General features: G+C 37.7%; 1 protein-coding gene across 1 annotated transcript in view; it reads left to right on the top strand.

The window, feature by feature from the left end:
* The window catches only part of LOC310634991 (sperm flagellar protein 2-like), a gene marked incomplete at its 3' end in the record, with an annotated part of 89,169 nt that overhangs the window by 23,929 nt on the left and 49,771 nt on the right, over positions 1 to 15,469 (top strand). The window contains exons 9-10 of the mRNA XM_083353528.1: positions 2,907 to 3,094; positions 6,215 to 6,383. Of these exons, the coding sequence (XP_083209654.1) occupies positions 2,907 to 3,094; positions 6,215 to 6,383 (357 nt within the window). The remainder of the gene's footprint in view (positions 1 to 2,906; positions 3,095 to 6,214; positions 6,384 to 15,469) is intronic.

The following is a 15,469-nucleotide window of genomic DNA, read 5'->3' as shown; positions in this document are numbered from 1 at the left end:
CGGATTCGGATCGGCTAGACCTCCAACCGCTCTCTAGGCCCCGTCTCCGACGCTTCATCTCCCGGAGCTCCGCGGAGAACCATGGAGCTCGACGGGATCTGCATCGGGTCAGGGGCCGCAAGGGTACAACTCGGTCAAGAGCCTCAGTGGCTGCCCTTTCCCAAGCTTCCACTAAGGCATCTGCCGAGCTGTGAGTGGGGGAGGCAGGTGGGGACCCCAGCACCGCCTGGAACCTCGCGGAATCCATTAAGCGTCTGGGGCGGTACCATCTAACTGGTTCCACACACCCACGGCGGGGGGTGGCAAAACGGAAGACTAGCCGCAGGAGATGATGATCGGTCCATGACAGGGGCATAATAATTGGAGAGCCCCCACCAAGATCATCTAACCACCGACCAGATAAGAAAACTAGGTCAAGGATGTGGCCTCCCTCATGAGTCGGTCCTGAAATTACTTGCGTCAGGTCCATGGCCGTCATGGAAGCCATGAACTCCCGAGCCAACTCAGATGATCCTCCCAGAGATGGTAGATTGAAGTCCCCCAAAACTATAAGTTTCGGGAACTCAACCACCAACCCAGAGAGGACATCGAGAAGCTCAGGCAGGGCTGCTGCTGCGTGACTAGGTGAAAGGTACACCAGCAGCAAGCCCAACTGCGCACCAGGGCCGCATCTCAAAAAGAGAGACTCACATCCGACTATCTGCGGAACGGTGGCCTCCCGCGGAACTAAGGTCTCCCTCATAACAGTCTTCTTCTAAACCCATGCAGTTTTGTTTTATTATTTTTAAACGTTTCCAGCATGCCTTTACTTCTATATTTCTTTGTCTTGAAGAAATGTGAGGTCCAATATTGGTCCAGTATTTCCCCCCATCGTTTAGGGGGGAAAAGCAAACTGATTGCTTTTTAAGTTCAGTCATGCTTATTCCCACGAGTTGAATCTCAGCATCAGACTTTCAATGTGCCTGTCTATATTAATACTACTGAACTTGCAGAAATGCCAACGTTGATTTGATGGCAGCTAGAAGAGTTTTCTGCAATGCAGCAACAGTAGCCCTAGCAGCTAGCCCAAAGAATGAAATATACTGTACCTAGTCCGAGAAGATTGCTGGACAATGTTTATGAAGCTTGTGCTATTCTTCCATTCTTCTGGAAAAAGTTAACTTTTTCATCCTTCGAAGTGGATGAAAGATTTGATTGACAGTGTTCACCAAAGATTCACTTCCACATATAGTTAGTTCTCGATTTATGACTACAACTGAGCCCAACATTTCTGTTGTTAAGTAAGACATTTGTTAAGTGAATTTTGGCCTTTCTTGCCACAGTTGTTAAGTGAATCACTGCAGTTGATAAGTTAAGTGACTCTGGCTTCCCCATTGACTTTGTCAGAAGGCACATGACCTCAGGACACTGCAACCGTCACAAATATGAACCAAGTTAGCAACACGGTTCTTAAGTGAATCTGGATTCCCCCTTGATTTTGCTTGTCAAAAGGTTGCAAAATGTGATTACATGACTGGGACACAGCAATGGTCATATGTATGCCAAGCATCTGAATTGTGATCACATGATCATGGGCTTGGTACAAAGGTTATAAGCGTGAAAAATGGTCATAAGTCACTTTTTTCAGTGCTGTTGTAACTTTGAACAGTCACTAAATGAACCGTTGTAAGTTGAGGTCTACCTGTATGTAGTTGTAATAAAGTGCGGTCCCTTATAAATGGTCCTTTTGAGGCCACCAGAACTTTATTTTGAAATGATAGAAACATCCACTAGAGGCCACAATTCTCTTGTGTGCCAGAGAGACTTAAATGCATAGGAAGCTATAGAATCAGAAAGAAGTGTCCTCATTTAGTCCTTACATTTATGCATATTTGAAGAGGTCACATCAAAGAATTAGCAGAATAACTGTCAACTGATCATCATGTTCTTCTGTCACCTGATATAATTAGCAGAATTCTAACTTTAGTAACAGCGGAATAATTGGGTTAACATACTGGTTGAACAGTGTGTTTCGTGAAAGAGAGATGATTAGTGGACGAAAATGGAGGAAAGTCCAGTCAAAGAACATTCTGAGGCTTGCCTGTTCCAGTCCTTTCAGAGGATGAAAACAGTTCATACCTGCCCTTGCACAGGCACATTGGTTTACAAGATACAAATTTGACAGTATGTCCCTCTTCTCCAAATTCTTTTTGTTCATGCAAATCTGATGGACTGCACTGATTGCTTTCCTTGCTGTTACAAAATAGAACAAATAGTGCCTGACAGGATTCTTAAAGAGATCTACGGCTGAGGATCTGACTTGCATCATAGCTATTAAATGAGCAAAATAAATGCTTATAGTGGACATCTGTGGCAGATGTGGGTTGAGCAGCAAATGAAAAAATGGGTATGCCATTTCTTCTCAACGCCCTTTTTGTGTGCACCATGATGTTGCACACATATGTATAAGGAGCAAAGCTTATGTTGCAACCCTCGTGTTGATATTCTTCATATCAGCAGATTCTGAAGATGCTCCAATACTTATTCAAATGTTGCAGGTGTTCAGTGGATATTAAATCAACATCAGTGTTTAATCTGGAGCTGATATAATCCTTTTCTGAACTGGAATTTTTGGCTAAGGGTGTGCAGTGTTTGGATTTAATTCCAAAAAAACAGTGAGGCTCAAACATAGTATGTGTCTGCATTCTTTAAAACATTGGTATTCTATCCCAGGATCCTATGGCTGCCTTTTTCAACTCTCGCATGATCCCAAGAAAAAGTATTGCTGGTCTCCATTCTTTCACAAGACCATTTATATAAGATTGTATGTATGTGTACTATTAATAATGACCGCAAGGTTTAAATAATTTGACTTCTTGTCTTATCAATTTGAGGAAATTGACCATTTTTCTCCCATCTCCTTTTAGGCCCTTGCAAAACAAGAAAAAATTGAACTTGCAGAACAGGCCCTTAGAGAAAAACAACTACATACAAAACTTGCTGCTGAAAGAGCTGAGGCTCGCTATAAGAAGCATTACGAAATTTGCTGGGAAGTGGTTGAACAAATCATTGATTTAGCAACTAAAATAGGAGAATATAGAACACTAACAAATAAGTAAGTCCCTAATACATATACAATTATGTTTTTTGTTTGTTTTGTTTTTGCATTCCCTTTTGGCTAGGTTGGGAAAAGTGAGCAAAGTTACAGAAATATAGTTCACTTCAATTTGATCCTCAGGCGTGTAGATGAGAAAACAGCAATAAAGCCTGAGTAAAATTTGGGCTTGAGAACTCAATATATAGGAACAATTGCTGAGATCTGTTGAGATGTCCTCTTCAACCTACCCAGTGTGAGCTCACCATGTGGAGATTTAAGAAAAACCAAATTCAGATGAATCCACTAATTATAAAGTGTCTTTTTGTCCTGGCATCAAGGTGACATCCTCCTTAGTTTACTTTTATTTCATCACCTTGTAAAAATCTAGTGATTGATCCAAATTTGGGACTAGGGAAAGCAGTTGTGCCTCATAGTTTTCTATAGGCTGATATTAGGTATTATAATCCACTCTAACAGGCTGCTATCAACTGAGTTATAAACATTTAATTAAATAAGCTATAGGAAAATTAAAGAATGAACTCTAACCTGAGTTTCCTTTAGAGTGGTACCCATTAGAGTGTTGAACCCCATCTCCCAGCATTTCCTGCCACCAAAATGTGTATTGTATGTACATAACCTTTATGTAAACTTTAAGTTACATAACTTAAAGCAATGCTTCTTAACCGTGGCCACTTGAAGATGTGTAGAACTTTGGCTGCTTGAAAAAGCATGCTGGATGGGGAATTCGGGGATATCTGGCCAAGACAGAGAAACACACTGCCTTAAAAATATCTACCATACAGATTTTTTCAAAATATTTTTGTGCTAGCTATCAGTTTGAAAAGTTGGGAATGAGTTATTTCTTAAGTTATGCAATTAATGCTCAGTATAACATTAATCAACAATACCAGACAAGAACAATACCAAAGAACATTTAATTGTATAGTTGTTTTTGTGATAAGACTATTGTATATATACATATACACATCTACTGTTAGATGTTATGCTGAGATATCCTCAACAATCTAATGCATTATTTCAAATAATCACGAATTGTATACTCTTAGTAAAATAAAAATAATTCCAGATAAGCCCATCTGTTTTTTATCATTTTATTGATCAAATATTTCTGGTCAAATTTCCCCCATATACATATTCAGAATAGTGTCCAGAATAATTTTCTTAAGTGGAAAATATTAAAATAAAACCTTGTCAAATAGTACCCATGTCCGTTCTAAAATGAAATCCCAGATCTGTTTGACTAATTGAGTTTAATGTGGATTGATCCAAATTTAGCAGTTGCTTCTTTTTGACATAATGCAACTGGAAATATTCCTGGCCAGAGGAAAAACAACCGAGAGCGTGGATGAGCACATACAATCGTTAGCTGTCTGTTGCCTCTTCATTTTGCTTAGTATATTTATCTGGAATATTGATGCCCTGAATTTCAGAGATCCTCAGGTAGAGTAGACTGATACACCTTGTCCCTCTAGAGGCAGATATCTTGTGTACTATCCAGATTCCTGACTTATCAACTCCAATTGAAATCAAGTTTAGAGATTTTTTTTCTCCCAGCCAAATATATGCAAGGTTCTTTCTTTATATATGTACATGTGTAGGTAGGTATATTATGTCTACCAAGTCATGTTCCTAAACAGAGCTGTAGTGGCACAGTGGTTAGAATGTATGGCAGGCTAACTCTGCCCACAGAGCCACCAGTTTGATCTTAACCAGCCCAAGGTTGACTCAGCCTTCCATCCTTCCAAAGTCCATAAAATGAAGGCCCAGATTGTTGGGGTCAATATGCTGATGCTAAACTGCTTAGAAAGTGCTGTAAAGCACTATGAAGTGATATAGCACTATGAAGTGCTATTGCTAAACAGGAACAGAATAAATAATAATAATTGATTAACATTAATTGCCTATAAAAGAAGGAATCACATGTTTACATATCATATACATAATAGCAATAGCTTAGACTTATATACTGCTCCTTAGTGTTTTACAGCACTCTGGTTGGTTTACAACAGGGGTGTCAAACTCAATTTCATTGAGGGCCGCATCAGCATTGCGGTTGCCCTCAGGGGGCCGGGTGGGTATGGCCAGAATGGGCGTGGCCTACTGGGTGGGCGTGGCTAGAGTGCATATGGCCTACTGGGTGGGCATGGCCAGCTCTACATCGTTCGAATCAAGGGTGCCTATGGGGGCCTGGGCAGGAGTGGAACAGATCTCGGTCTCTGGCAGAAGGAGGGTTTCTGGGCCAGGGTCAAGGCACTGGGGGCCGTTCCCTCACTGTTTCCAAGATGGCTTCGCGGGCCACATGAAACCACTTCGCGGGCCGGATCCGGCCCCTGGGCCTTGTGTTTGACATGTCTGGTTTACAATGTCAACATATTGCCCCAACCATCTGGGTTCTCATTTCACCAACCTAGGAAGGATGGAAGGCTGAGTCAACCTCAAGTCCCGTCAGGATGAAACTCCAGGCTGTGGGCACAGTTTGCATGCAGTACTAAATTCTAACCACTGTGCCACCAGGCTATTACCTAATCACTAGGGCTATTAACTATTACTAACCACAAGCAACTTTCAGGCACAGATACAGACCAGTTTACAGAAACACAGATACATGCTCCTTTTATTCTTTTCAGCAGTAGCAAGAAAGAATAAAAAGTGGGTATGAAAGAGAAAGAGACACAAAACTGAATTGAGATTCAGGTGAGGAAGAGAGGAAGGAAAAGAGCAAAAATCTTGTTTATGCACTGTAAAAAGCTTTACAATTCATTAGACAACTAGTCGTTCCCAAGCTACTATTCATAAAAGGTAGCATATGTTTTAGCAATGATTATTTGCAATTACTTCAAGTTCCTGCCCATTTGGGTTTTTTTCAACAGTTTGAGTATAAAATAATATTTCAACAGCCAATTCCCAAGTTAATTGAGGTAAAAACTGATCTTCCTAATGTGTAATTGAGCCATTTTGTGTAAACTGATTTTTTTAAAAAAAAAATTCACTACGTCTTCCTCTTTGCAGAGTTATTTCTTATGTTCCATATTTCATTTAACCATTGATCACTTTCATTGATTAAAAAGCATGTTCCCTTTATAGTAAATACAATTTTGTTTTTCTTGATTTCCACAGTTTAATTCCTGCAAAGCTAATGCGTGACTGGAAGGAAATTTTCTTAAAAGGAAAGCCAATTTATGAGCAAGCTGACATCAGCGATTTGCCAGCTGAGCCAACTCCAGAACAATTAATAGAACTGGACAAAATAAATTTGCTAGATGAGAAAGATTATGATGACTATAAGGTACTCCCAACTGAAATGGCCTAGTGGAAGAATATATAGCTCATAAAATCATTGTTCATGAACATCACATTTGTTTTGTGATTGATGCATAGATTTCATATTAGCATAATAGGCATTTTGGCAGAATTAAATGTACTTTATATTCCATTTTTCTAGGATTTGGCAATGCACTAATTCATGCCACACTGGATGATTATCTGTCACAGTCCTTTCAATTGCCCCTCATATGCAATAACAATAATATACAAGAGGTCTGAGGCTGTGATATTTTACTTAAATAGAAATTAAGCTGTAGTACGTTACAGTGTGCTAGAAAATGTTAATGCAAAGTAATACACAAAACCTGATATGAAATAAACACTGTCTGTCACTGAATGAGTAGTCTTCTTTCATTGGTATTTTCTAGTACAATTCTTGTTATCTTAAGAGCAGTTCATTTCAGTATCTTTAGCTTTATAATAGGCGGTTCTCAGAATTATCATTATCTCTTTTTAGGAATCTTTGAAGAGGTAAGTATATATTTAAATATAAATTCCCTCTCTCCCATTCCATTGTCAAAGCAGACATGATTAAATAATTGAATTCAGAATATTTGCCTTTTTTGATTTCCATTCTTTATGCCTTGTTGTCAGATTCCTCTATTTGCAGCTCAACTGCACTGAGAAAAAAGGATATATTATTTGGGTTGGGTTTGGATTTTTTTCTATCCGCTTTTCTGCACTATCTTCATAAATAGCCTGTATGTTTATTTCTTATCTTGTTTGGGAAACCACATTTATATGTTCTTTTTGTACCCACATCCTGAACACAAATGGTACATTTTATTTTCATCAAGTTGTAAGCCTTAGAGTCTGTGCGGTCTTTTTGAATTAACACAAAACAATTTAGCTTCTTTCTTATTTCTGTAAGTGAAGGTTATTTCTTTGTTCATACTACAAATTATATATTTTTAAAAAGATGCCCTATTTTGTTCATCAGAGTTACAGTGATAAATTCCCAAGATGCTTCTGCATTAACCTATTAGGTTTACATTGCTCCAGTGAAATAAATAGGTATATTATGCCATTTATCTTCAGTGTGATCCATATATTATTTTACAGTTGCTGTTTTCCTTCTAGTAAGATGTCAAAGATTGAAGTTATCACTAGCATACCGATCATCTAAGCAGGAACCACATTAGTGCTGCCTGTATTAGAAAGGTGCAGCAAAAAAATGAGTTCATGCTAACATGGGTGCAGACAGCATGCAGCCATGCCATGTGAAAGTAGCATCTGCATCAACTACAGGTAATCCTTGACTTACAACCACAATTGAGCTCCAAATTTATGTTGCTAAGTGAAACACTTGTTAACTGAGTTTTGCCCCATTTACTCTTGTTAAGTGAATCACAGCAATTGTTAAGTTAGTAACACAGGGTTGTTAAGTAAATCTGGCTTCCCCATTGACTTTGCTTGTCAGAAGGTCACAAAGGGGGATCACATGACCCCAGGACACTGCAACTGTCATGATCTGAATTTTGATCATGTTATCATGGGATGCTGCAATGGTCATAAGTCACTTTTTCAGTACTGTTGTTACTTTGAACAGTCACTAAATGAACTTGTAAGTCAAGGACTACGTGTGGTAACATATACATCAGGTCTTTATGTGTAACCTATTTACACAGAAAGAAAAACTGAGGTCTGTGGACAGATAGCTTCTAAATTTCAAAACATTCTTTATTTGTAAGTGTTTGAACTATTTTTTCTCAGTGTAGCTCTTTAGTTGAGCTACCTTATCTGGCTGCAACAACCCAGGTGGCCACTAGATGACTGCACAGAATTATTGAAAAACCTGACTTTGCTTCTAATGGTCCAGATAACTGCAGCCCAGATAGTTGGCTCTACTTATAATCCATTTTTATTGATAATGATATAAGTGCCTGATTAAATAATCATAGGCAATAAGTGCATTGGTTTCCAACAGAAAGTAGCCTTGTACGTATTCTGGACAGTCAGTGTGGAATAGCTTCTTTCTATGTACTATAAACAATGTATTAATGTTCTGAATGGACAAAAAAATACTTTGTGCTGAAATGATCATATCATGGTCAGCTGCCAACCAGTCATTTCTTGTATCTTCATTTTTTAAAACATTCTCAGCATACAAGTTTCCATTTTTGTTCAGGTTTGTAAGATTTTTCCTATTTAGCATTTTATGGAATCCTATGGATTCCATAAAAGAAAGGGGAAAATTAATATAGTTGCAAATGTAAGGACATTGTGCTTGTTTATTTGCAAATTTTATTAAAGTGCACTTGGGGGAGGAAGTCATAAAAACAGCATACCCCAAATTACAAACCATGTAATCTACAAACTTGGCATTGTAACTGTTACTATTACCATGGTTGAGGAAAGGACACAGTTTGGAGAGAAAAGCATGGTTTTTTTGTGCAAGAAGAGGCAAATTAAATTTCTGGTAACTCAGTAATGCTCAGAAAATGTCCTATCTCAAATCCCCATAGAATCATTATCAATATCATCTCTATGGAGACACATTATTCAGCTGGATGAACTAATGGTCTGCACTCCTGTAAGACAACTTCATATTCGGTATTTCTTTTCTCTGTAGAATTGTGGATAATTCATTTAAGCATAAAAATAGCACTAAAATAAAAATGTGGTTTTATGCAATTTGTAATCTTGATGCCAGAGATTACTTGCTTGGAAATGTAATCTGGAAGAGTCAGAGCTTCTTTACTTCAAGTTCCAAAGTAATGGCAAAAACTGAAAAGAGATATGGCTGTGTAAAAGAGCAAACCAAGCAGTCTTTGCATTGATAATCAGTTATATCTTTGGCAAGGCTCATGTGGCTGTTTCGCAAGCTGTTCCTGATGTCTTCACATACTTTGCAAAACGACTGCCCAAGCTTTGCACGAGCCTTGCAATTGCTTTAGTGGTTCAAAGTGAGATGCTTTGCTGGTGCTCTTGCATGTTCTTGAAGCACCTCTTTCAAACGCTTTTCTGAGCCCTAAAAAGTGGTTACAGATAGTCCTTAACTTACAACAGTTCATTTAGTTTGAAGTTACAACGGCACTGAAGAAAGTGACTTATGACTGTTTCACATGACCATTGCAGCATCCCTGTGGTCACGTGATCAAAATTCAAGAGGTTGGCAACTGACTCATATTTATGACGGTTGCAGTGGCCCAGGGTCATGTGATCACTTTTTTCGACCTCCTGACAAGCAAAATCAACGGGAAAGCCAGATTCACTTAACAGTCACGTTACTAATTTAACAACTGCAGTGATTCAGTTAAGACCTGTGGTCAGAAAGGTTGTAAAATGGGGCAAAACTCACTTAACAATTGTTTCACTTAGCAACAGAAATTTTTGGGCTCAATTGTGGTCATACTCAAGGACTACCTGTACTACTACCTGTACTACTACTACCTGTACTACTACCTGTACTACTAAATACATTCCAGTATACAAATAATAATAATAATAATAATAATAATAATAATAATAATAATAATAATAATAATAATAATAATAATTCTTTAATATTATTTCATTAATGGACATTAAGGAACTGTAGTGCCTGGAATTAATAGAAGAGAATATATTTAGAGTTCTTCGTACCTTCTGAGCATGGTTGTTTGCTTGCAGATGTTTCATTACCCAATTATATAACATCATCAGTGCCAAAGAGGGTGCTCTCTATTTAAATACAGTAGCATGAATTCCCTGGTGGTTTTGGATTTAGCTTGGTAAATAAAACCAAGCAACCCAACTAAACCAACAAATCAAGGTTGATAAATTTAGTAAATCCAAGCTCCGCGAGCTGCATTGGCTGCCGGTTGCCCTCCGGGTGAGATTCAAGGTGCTGGTTATGACCTACAAAGCCCTACATGGCATGGGTCCGGATTACCTACGGCAGCACCTGCTGCCGGCATCAACTTCCCTCCGTCCAGTGCGCTTCCACAGAGAGGGCCTCCTCAGGGTGCCTCCGATCAAAGAATGTCGATTGGTGGCCCCCAGGGGGAGGGTGTTCTCTGTGGGCGCGCCAGACCTGTGGAACCGCCTTCCGGTTGAGCTCCGGATGGCCCCCCGACCTTCGCTCCTTCCGGCGTGATTTAAAAACTTATCTATTTGAACAATCTGGCCTGGTCTGATGGGTTTGGGGTTGGATTTAAACAAGTTTTAACACATTTTTACTATTGTATTCTTGGGCATAATTATTTAATTCTTTTTAATCTCTTTTTTAACTTTTGTATTTACATTTTTGACATTTATTGCCCTGTACACCGCCCTGAGTCCTTCGGGAGAAGGGCGGTATAAAAATTTAATAAATAAATAAATTAAATAAATAAAAATCCTCGAGAATTCCTGGAAGCCCGACATTCAGACAAATCAACCCAATAGACATCTTTGTATACAATTCAAAAGAGACAATGAAAAGCTAAGAAGGAAGCAAACAGTCCAGAACACATTCTGTTCAGCAACCAACACCCAGATAAGCAGGGATTGACACCAGACACACAGTGAAGCAAAAAACACCCTAATCAAGGAACTACCAAGAAAAAGCCATAGCCTCTTCAACACTGGCAGGCACGCTACTCTATAAAATGGAGCAAACCCCACACTCACTAGCACTGATAATGTTACCTTGTTGGATAATGAAATACATGCAAGCAGACAACCAGGCTCAGAGAGCACCAAGGACTCCATAATGACTGGAATATAATGATCTTCTGTTTTCAAAGTGGTTTTTACCTAGAGATGTTATTGCATTTTTGATTGCTGTTTTCAGTTTTTTAGGATATCTGAGGATATCTCTTTCCAAAATACTGGCAGTTACTTTTAAAAAGCAATTAGTTAATAAATTATTAGTTAATAATAAATAACTGGTTGGATTCCAGCTAAGGTGGCTTCTATTGACTTTCTCGGCAAAACTTAAGTCATTGATTTTCATGGCAATTAAGTGTATCTGATTTAATTTCCATTCAGTCTATGGATTCATCACCTGTAGAAGTGATCCTGAAAGATCTCCTATAGTTTTTCTTCAGTAAATCCTACAGAAAACAACTTAGTAAATATAGTTCCAAATATTAATGGGCTACCGTTTCTTCATCCAGCAGACCTCTTGCTTGCGTGAAATTATTTGTAATAACCTATACGCAATTTCTGGTCATCTCTAGTTACAGAACTACAATAATGTTTATTATAAATTCATAGTAGTTAATCTGATGTCTTCCAGACATTTGGAATACAATTCCAGAGTTCCTTGTTATTGGTATGCTGTTAAGGCTGGTAAGAGTTGAAATCATAGGTCTAATAGACATAGGCTGTTGACTCCCAAGGTAAATATAACACTGGGTGAAATATTTTCATAAAATGTTGGGATAACCTTTGAAGAAATTCACTCAGTACACTTAAAATATGCAAATTGTATATGACCCATCTTGTCTTTCTGCCTCTCAATGGCACATGTAAGTATAGGCTGTTCATACGATAGGTATTCATTTTAAAAAGCTGATTTTAACAGAATAACAGAGTTGGAAGGGACCTTGTAGGTCTTCTAGTCCAACCGCCCCCCCCTCCCCGGGCTCAGGCAGGAATCCCTATATCATTTTAGACAAATGGTTGTCCAATCTCTTCTTAAAAACTTTCAGTGTTGGAGCATCCAGAACGTCTTGGGGGGAGGCAGGGGGAACTGTTGCCATATTATTGAATATATTTATAGCCCAAAATGCTGCTTGCTATATTTTCTGTTGTGTATTCAGATTTGAACTAAGAACAGTATGGCTGCATCTTCTGTAATGCTTAATTTGATTCAGGAGACATTGTTCCATTTCTTTACCAGTCTTTTTTCCCAGTCCTAACCAAGAGGATGCTTAGTGAGTTTGCAAATGTATCACATGCTTCCAGTTTGTTTTGAACAGCTTTACAACATTGATGAATGTTTTTAAATATATGAAACCTTAAACATTGTTACTGAATAATCCTCCCCCTCTTCCTGTCTCTTCATGCCTTCTTCTCTTGGTTTGTTAATTGGCATTCATTATCTCAGTATTTCTTAGCCTTGGCAATTTTAAGATGTGTGGACTTCAACTCCCAGAATTCACCAGCTGACTGGGAAATTCTTGGAATTGAAGTCCGTATATCTTAAAGTTGCCAAGGCTGAGAAACACCACATTATCTAAATAAAGTAGAAAATTGTGGCTTAATAGAACCCAGAATATTTTCATCAAAGCTAATGTGAGATGGTTTGGAGCAGCAGATAAGGATATGCACTTATTTCTAATTTATGAAATTGAGGGTCGTTTGTTTGAGCTCAGCCATAGCTCATGTGTCTGATTATACAAGCTAAGAGTTGTAAGAAATAACAAGTTGTGCCCCTTTGCCCATGATTCTTTTTTCACTGTGCACCTGGAGCCACTTCCTAACTTGGTTAGAGTACTGCATCATTTCTATTTACACCTGAACTAGCAAACATGGTTTGAATTTATTACTTTATGGTGAGAAAAAGTTACAATTGATTTCTACTGTTACATTGGTGAGAAAATTAAAAATGTATCTGTCCATTTTGGATGTAACAGCCAACTATGTTTTTCCTGAATCAGAGATTGACTTAGAGCTAAGGAGACTCACAAAAATTAAATCTATTCCTTCAATAATTATTTGGAAATGTACAGCAAAATCCAGACATGTTTTTGTTTTTTAATTAATTAGTTCTGCTACTAAACAAAAAGTTGGATACTATATATGTATTCTGTAGTATTGTGGCATCAGTCAACATAATTTATATTGTAACTCAATTTAATTTGTTCTTTGCAGTAAACAATTATGTGCTTCCCAGAATTCAATAGAATATTTGTTGTAGGATTACAGCAGTGAAGAGTAATCTGTAGTTACTGCTTCCTGTGATTGTACTTTCGCTGATGCTGCTTGAAACTACATCTGCTTTTTTTGTAATTGCAACCATTTAGTTTGTAATTACTAATACCAAGTCGAGTATCCTCAACCTTTAGCTGTGCATTTGATCTTTCATTTTCTATTGTTTGAAGATAGGAAAAACATTTGCTGTCTTCTAATCATCAGGTACCCCACCAGTATTTTACAAGTTTTGAAAGATTTTTGCCAGACCATTGGTATCTGGTAGTGGCCTTGGAGATTTAACTAATTAAAAGTAAAAACATATTTCCTGAACGTGTTTTTATTAGACTCAAACTTTGCTCCTGTTCTTTGCAATTTCTTGTTGAACACATTTTTTTCCCTTGGAGAAGACCAAATTAAACTAGGAGTTGAATAACTTTGTCTTTTTTTATCTGTTAGCATATTGTTATCTTCTCTGAGGAGCTACTGTGAAACTTTGTTTTATTTTAAATAAATGTAAAGGAACTTCTGTGGTGATTGTTCTTAGCATCCTTCAGCAAATTCAGTTCTTTAGACTTTAGATTGCCTGACACTATTTATCCACCAATCCCTCCCTCCATGTATTCATCCAAAGAAACGCTGGGTGGCCATAAAATTGAATTACAAGTACAGGTAGTCCTTGACTTATATGCATTTGTTTAGTGACCATTCAAAATGGTATTGAAAAAAGGGACTTATGACATGTTGTCACATTGATGACTGTTGCAGAGTCCCCATGATCACATGATCAAAATTTGGGCACTTGCGATAGTTTGCCCACTGTAGAAGAATGGGTGTTTAAAGTTTCGAATCTTGCAGAAATGTCTAAGATTTCTGCTTATCTGAAGGATCATTCACAGGAAAGATATATTTCAGTTTGGAGGAGATGGATAAATTATATTCAAAACAAATATGGGACTAAAAAGTACCATTTAGCTTATGAGTAGATTTTAGTGGGATATTGTTATTGGTACGTTGTTGGTAGTTATGTTAAAAGAGAGTTAAAGCGCATTATGAATTTGGTTAATTGTATATTATGCATAATTTTTATTTAGAATATGATTATTGTAACTATAATCCTGTATTTAGCTCTGGGAAGTGGGGGGGGGAAGTGGGTGGGTTTGGGGTGGGAGGGATTTGGGGATATATTGTAAAATATTGTTTTTGTAAAACTCTTTAATAAAAAAAAAATTTGGGCACTTGGCAACTGGCATGTATTTATGACATCTGTAGTGTCCCAAGGTCATGTGATCCCCATTTGTAACCTTCCTAGCCAAGTCTGGCAAGCAAAGTCAATGAGTGAATCCAAATGTGCTTAACGACCATATGATTCACTTAACTGCAGTGATTTGTTCAACAGCCGTGGCAAAAAGATCATAAAATGGGGCACAATTCATAATTACTGCCTTGCTTAGCAGTAGAAATGTTGGGCTCAATTTTGGTCATAAGTCAAGGACTGCCTGTTGTCTTTGTTTAGCAACTGTTCAAGCGCAATGGTGATGAAAAAATAACATGGCAACCATTCCTTGGATTTATGACATTTGCAGATCTGCAAAACAAAGGAAAGCTATAGTAAAATTTAATGTTTCACTTACCAACTGCTTTATTTTACAGCCAAGTAGCATGTCCCGATTGTGGTAGTTTAAAAAGAACTACCATTAATAAGTAATATGCCTATAATTACCTCCATGCAGGATTTTTTAAAAAAATCCCCTATGTGTGTCCTTTTTTTGTTTTCAGGTCTTCACTCAGGTAGGCCAGCTTTTACTCTTTCTTTCTCTCCACATTTTATTTATTTATTTTATTTATTTTAATTCCATTTATATCCCGCCCTTCTCCGAAGACTCAGGGCGGCTTACAAACTTAGCAGATAATTGCTTAAGATAATTGCCTCTGACATGTCCAAACAATAGCAGAAGGAATTTCAACTATTCTGTATTAAGGTTAATAGCAGTTAATAGACTCTTCTCCCTCCTTTTTAAAAATTTCCAGAGGTGGTTTGTCAAAGTACAAAGAGAAATTTATTAAGGTATAAGCCTTTATTGATTACTGCTGAACATCAGATTAATTATTCATCCTGCTTTGGCAAGAATGTGTGAATTCCACTTTTGGCTCATTTACATCTGGTTACACCCTGTTTAGTGTTTGAATTTGTATTCATGCATTGGAGTTTTATAGAAAAGAAGG

Source organism: Vipera ursinii (assembly GCF_947247035.1).
Source record: "Vipera ursinii genome assembly, chromosome: 2".
NCBI classification, from domain to species: domain Eukaryota; kingdom Metazoa; phylum Chordata; class Lepidosauria; order Squamata; family Viperidae; genus Vipera; species Vipera ursinii.
The sequence above is the reverse complement of the archived record's forward strand: the minus strand, read 5'-3'. Positions and strand labels throughout refer to the sequence as shown.